This window comes from Lactuca saligna, chromosome 5, assembly GCF_052625555.1.
Source record: "Lactuca saligna cultivar CGN05327 chromosome 5, ASM5262555v1, whole genome shotgun sequence".
Taxonomy (NCBI): Eukaryota; Viridiplantae; Streptophyta; class Magnoliopsida; order Asterales; family Asteraceae; genus Lactuca; species Lactuca saligna.
Genome location: NC_136421.1, coordinates 253651432 through 253657572, shown reverse-complemented (window position 1 = coordinate 253657572; position 6141 = coordinate 253651432). Strand labels below are relative to the sequence as shown.

The window sequence follows — 6141 nt, the reverse complement described above, 5'->3', positions numbered from 1 at the left end:
TTTTGTTTAGGATCGTTCCATGTGAACGGTATCCTAGTTCATGTATTGTTTGATTCGGGTGCTACCCGATCGTTTGTCTCTCTTGCGCTTAGCAAGAAGTTTCCTGAGTCTTCAAGCATGCTGGATTTCCCTTTGGAGGTCGAGATTGCGGACGACCGGTTAGTGCGAACATCAGAGGTCTACCGAGATTATGTTTTGAGGCTGTTCGAGGAGCGTTACATGTAGATCTGGTTCCCGTACCATTGCGGGGGAACAAGGTTATTATTGGTATGGATTAGCTAATCCCCAACGGGGCAGTGATTGACTGCGCACAACAGTTGGTGCGGATCAAGACCCCAAGTAGGGGAGAGCTGGTGGTCCAGGGCGAGAGGCTACAACGAGGACCAGCTCTATGTTCAGCAGCGAGAGTTAGGGGCTACCTTCAACAGGGTTGTGTGTGTGTGTGGACAGATTTTGGAGAGTTGTACCATTTGGTTTTCAAGAATTTGAAGCGAGGCTTGGATATGATGCATATGCTGTAGACCATGGTAAGAAGACATGTGCAGGTAGAGCTTGGCAATTAACTGGTTACCCTTGTGTGCATGCATATGCTGCCATTTCAAACCTCAATAGGGATCCAGAGGACTATGTATCACCATGGTTGACCACAACAACGTTTTGGAATGCATATATGTACACCATTAAGCCACTCAATGGCAGTGATATATGGCCTGATTTTGATTACATCAAGCCATTGCCTCCTAAAACGAGAAGGATGCCAGGAAGACCATCAACAAAAAGGAAAATGGATCAAATTGAGAGGGAACTAAAGGGCAATAAGCATACAATCTCAAAAAGGGGTATGATCATGAGATGCAACATATGTAGGGAAACAGGGCATCGTAAAACCAAATGCTCTCAAAAACCAATTGGGAAATCATCAAATCCACAACCAAAGTCAAATAAAAAACCAAAGTAAAAAAAATCTAAAAAAGAAGGTATGTGTTATCCTTTACATTTTGATTACAATATAACAGTTTCTTATGCTAACATTTAAATTATTTCATAACAGGTAAAGTGAATGTTAAATTGGCTCAAGAAGTTGATGTGACCATGAAGTTCAAATGGAGCCTGATAGTGAGGTGGAGTCTTATGAAGTTGATTTTGAAGAGGATAATCATATATATGAAGATGCAGACCAACCTGAGGTTGAAGCTGAAGTTCAAGGACATGGTCAAGGTGGAGTTGGAGGGGTTGAAGAACGGGTTGAAGCATTGGTTGAAGTTGAAGTTCAAGAAGGTGAAGACCAGACTACAGTTGAAGTTCAAGGACAGGGTGAAGGTCAAGAAGGTGAATAACTTGCTGCACTTCAAGATCTATTTGGACAGGATGACCAAGAACAATATGTAGTTCAAGATCCAGTGGAAGAGGAGCATATGCAAAAAGTACCAGCATTTCAAGTTCTACAGAGAAAGAGAAGAAGGAAACCTTCAGAAAGAATCATGAAAATTCAGATAAGAAAGAAGTGGGAAGGGAAACAGGGGAGTAGTGGTGAAAATCCAATGGAATTAGAATAGAAATTGGCATCATTGACTGGGAATCTTTTATCTAGTTATATGTGTAGCTTTTGGACTTTTGTCTAGCCATATGTGTAAGTTTTGGAATCTTGTGTGTACCTTTTGGCAGTATTGCATGTGTAACTGTGTTAAAACTAACTTATGGCACATCTTTTGTAAACAATGTTTCTCGGGAATCTAATGTTTGCTTATATTGCATTCCAATGTTTGCTTATATTACATTCCCATGTTTCATTATATACCATTCCAGTGTTTAATTATATACCATTCCGGTGTTTAATTATATTTCATTCTAATACAAAAGTTCCATTCATTACATCAGAAGCAAAAACATATAACACAAGTTTGTTGCTTTAATTACATACATAAGCATACACAAGAACATGTAGACCACATCATCCTAATACCAATCAAGTTTCATTCATGAACTACATCATTCAACCATTATACATCATGAACTACATCATTCAACCCTAATACATCAAATCAACATTTTCACATGCAATACAAATAACAAAATCAGTGCCAGTTTGTGAGTAAACAACTTCCACTTCACTTTGTCCAATTCTTGTCTATTACCCAAATTGGTGTTGTTTTCTTGTTCGATCTTCATCCTACATATGCTGATTTCATTCTCCAAAGTGCAAAATTTCAAGGTTAGATTGCAACTTTCTTTTGGTTTCCTCCTGTAAGAACTTCTTCCATCTGTCCTCCCTTCATCCTTATCCAACCATTGCCATTGTTCACAGCTTGGACTTTTTCCATTCTTGAACAAAAATAAAAAAATGTTAAATTGAAGGATGAAGAAGAAGAAAGTTGCAACATATTCAACAAAATTGATTTACCATCGAGTTTTGACAAACTCTAAATTTTCTTCCAGGGTTGTCAGGAGTTCTTGAAATATTCATGCGAGATGGTAAGCCGCAATCACATGGATGATCAGCTTGAAATTCATCTTGTCGTTTTGAAGAATAAGAAGAGGAAGAAGAAGCCATCGTCGATTGATCTAGGGTTTAAAATTAGGGGTGTAATCGTATGACACAGCTCTTATAGTGTAATCGAATGACGACAATATATGCACCATGCCACGTAGGTGCAACCTACTCAAATCATATGCCAGGTGGATGCCACATAAGCAAAAACAGGTGATAGACGATCATATTACCTAAATGTGAGCATACAAACAAATTGGTTTCATTAATGTGGAAAAAAAAGAACATTACATATATATATATATATATATATATATATATATATATATATATATATATATATATATATATATATATATATATATATATCCTATAATAAATGAAGGTTTTTTTGCCACATGTTCTCTTCTCATTCATTTGGACACATGATATTTTCTAGAATTTTTAAATTTTCTATTTTCCACTTGTCATTTTATTGTATTTTTCATTTATTAAATTAAAATTCCACATTTAATGTGTAATGTAATATATATATGTAAAGTATTTATTAGAAAAAGTTATATATGTAATGTATTCAATACATTAAATCTCATTAATTTTAATAATTCAAATTTTTCATATTTTTCTTATAATTCAAACTTTTCAAATTGTTAAAATTTTATATTTAATTTTTTTAATTAAACCCATATAATACATGAGTCTCACACCTAGTATATATATATGGACAATCGAAATAGCTAGTTACCTTAATAAGTCATTTTCCCAATAATAATAATAATAATAATAATAATAATAATAATAATAATAATAATAATAATAACATGATTATATATATATATATATATATATATTGCGTGTGTGTGACGTGTATAATGATTTATTATAAAAACAAGCAATGTTGAAAACACATATTATAATGAATAAATTTAATAAAATATGCTGTTATAAACTTATAATGAGACTGAAATTAAAATACCGTGTCATCTTGAAAAATAAATTACTAAATTAGAAAATAAATCAATAGTGTTATATTACTGTTTAGCTTTCACTGGACTATGGAGGATTTATTATTGCTAAATTGAGAAGATCGTATATCCGAACCCTAGTGGATGACCTGAAGCCAACAAGTTACAAGCCCTACCAATAGCAATGTCTCATCGCGAGGGTCGTGATTCCGATTCCAGACACCATCGTTCTCGGTTCGATCGAGAACCTAGGTACTTATATCATAGTAGTTGTATCTCTTGTAGTTTCGTTATCAGTGTCTATAAGTACAAGAACTAGATGCTTCGATTGATCTCTTTACTGTATGCCACAGCATCGAATGATTAGATGCGAATCAAATCTAACCTTTCATGAATCCGATTCTGTGTTGATTTGATTATTGTAACCAATTATTGCCTCTTAGGCTATGAGACGTGTTCCTAATGGTTTTGGGTTCTGAAGAAGACGAATCAATTTTAATTTTGTGGCGAATCGCAATGTTATTCCGATGATTAATTTGTTGGTCTGGGGTTAGGTGATATTTGGATACATTGATCATGAACCTCTAATTGCAAAATTTAAGTCAACAATGTTTTTCTTGGATCACTTCATGTACAGTTAAATGCTTGAGGTCAACATCAACAATCCATCTTGTTTTCCTTTTGTAAATTGGTGATTTTGCTGCTGTTTGATGCAGCCCTAAACGAGTTAGGAGGGATGGAAGAACAGCAACAGAGAAACCAGCCATTAACCATAATCTGGATTCTTCAGAACATATTAATCGAGATAAAAAACACACTGTAGTACCTGATCCAAAGCTACAAAACGTATCCTTGATCAAAGAATCTGACAAGAAAAGTAACGGATACCATGAAGGAACAAAGAATTCTTCTGAAAATATCGAACCATCTCGATCCCGATCTCACTTTCAGGTTTTTGAATCCTTCAATCTCACATTGTTCATTGTTGTGTCTTTTTACTGTATTATCCCTGTGAAAAACTAGGTTTCACTAATGGGCGTGTCTTATAACAGCATGATGAGCGTGGTCGTAGCTTCAGACACAGGGATACCCATACAACAGGTTGGTTTTTTCGTAATTATTTACCTTTTCTTGATTTCATGAGTCACCCAAAATTCCAAATCATGTATACATATATTTCTCTAAATCTCTGTGTTTAGAGCGTGGGTTGTGGAAAGATTCAAAGGATCGTGAGAGTAACAGAAGCTCAAACAATGGTTCAGATATAAAGAAGAAAAGACCATCTTTTCGTGAGACAAAAATACCCCTGGATGCTGTAACTCATGATAAACCAGCAACACAAGTTTCAAAGCCATTAGAAGGAAGTGAAAGGAAGGAAGATGGAGGAAAGCCGGTGGTTGAGCGGCCTGACAGGCGGTTGTCAGGGGAGAGGGACCCACAGAGGATGAAGTTTCAATCAAGAGATAGATACGGTGGTGGTGGTGGGTACAGGGGAAGGGGGGATAGGTTAGGTGGTGGAAGGCAAGGGCAGGGTGGTGGTGGTGGTGGTGGTGGTGAGAAGTGGAAGCATGATCTTTATGATGAAGCGAATAAGAGTCCGAATTCAAAGAATGAAGAGGATCAGATTGCAAAAGTTGAAGCTCTTCTTGCTTCATAGCCATGTTTTTTTTTTTTTTGTTTCTTTTGTTTTTGTTCATATGATTTCATGGGACATTATAGTTTTTCTCAAATGTCAAGTGATGATCCTAGAATGGGTCAAGGTTGGTTTAGGATGTCATTCTCTGTTTTGTTATTGTTTTTCACGTGAGTATGCATTTAAGAATAATATCTCAAGTGGTTTTTGATTAAAGATTTGAAGTCACTAATGCTGTTGTTTTGGATAAAATGTAATGTTTTGAGACAAATAAAATGGGGTGAGTTTGTAAAAAAGTTACCACCTAATGTCGTTGACTTTCTATATTAGTAAACAAACGAATTACACCTTGACCAAAAACCGTTTATTTTATGATCGATGTACATCTTTTGTATTTAATACTAGAATCAAACCATATTAATTATACAGAATTACTGATTACAAACAATTAAAGAATCCTTTTCCTGGAATTGTATTTTCATCAAAATGGTAGCATCGATCTCCTTAATTGTTCTTGACCTTGGAAGCATGAAATGTGTTTGGAGTTGAATAGGACGTGGAAATATCTTTCTTGAAACTCATTGATCGGGACACATAATCAGAACCTGATGATATCTGCTGCAAGTACTCAGCCGTGGGTGGCTGAAACTCTGACCTAGTCCGGCGGTGGGAGGAGCCTTCCACCACAGCGCCATCCAGGAGGTGGCGGCGGCAGGTGGAGCCGGTGGAGAGGGAGCGGTAGCTGTTGTGAAGGCTGTGTTTCTTCACTGCATGCATCAGAAATGGTATCAATCCTTCCATTTTTTTTGCTAAATTTTTGATGGTGTATATCGATGGTAAGTTAATGTTTGATATTTTGTGGATGTGAATTTGATGAGTGTTTTCGGAGGGGTATATATATATATGGAAAGGGGGTGGAACATAGGTTTGACTTTTTAGATTTAGATGTTTGACTTTGCATATATTGTGGATATTGCCATATTGGATAGGATAGGATGTTTGTTTTTGAACAGAACAAGTTATTGACTTTGGAATACTGTAAGAATGGCGGCTAC

The 6141-nt window shown here is 35.9% G+C and overlaps 1 protein-coding gene across 1 annotated transcript; it reads left to right on the top strand.

Moving 5' to 3' along the window:
• The first annotated feature begins 3526 nt into the window (after positions 1-3526).
• LOC145047395 (cyclin-like protein) lies at positions 3527-5302 on the top strand. The gene is made up of 4 exons (XM_078995665.1): positions 3527-3705; positions 4170-4404; positions 4506-4554; positions 4653-5302. The coding sequence occupies exons 1-4, from the start codon at positions 3638-3640 to the stop codon at positions 5108-5110; spliced, it is 810 nt and encodes a 269-aa protein (XP_078851791.1). The 5' UTR covers positions 3527-3637; the 3' UTR covers positions 5111-5302.
• The last annotated feature ends 839 nt before the right edge of the window (positions 5303-6141 follow it).

Excerpts from the sequence above, each read along its gene's own strand:
- LOC145047395 (XM_078995665.1), top strand. The coding sequence starts at position 3,638 with ATGTCTCATCGCGAGGGTCGTGATTCCGATTCCAGACACCATCGTTCT. Across the intron at positions 3,706-4,169 it reads CGGTTCGATCGAGAACCTAG|CCCTAAACGAGTTAGGAGGG; the intron begins GTACTTATATCA and ends TGTTTGATGCAG. Across the intron at positions 4,405-4,505 it reads GATCCCGATCTCACTTTCAG|CATGATGAGCGTGGTCGTAG; the intron begins GTTTTTGAATCC and ends GTCTTATAACAG.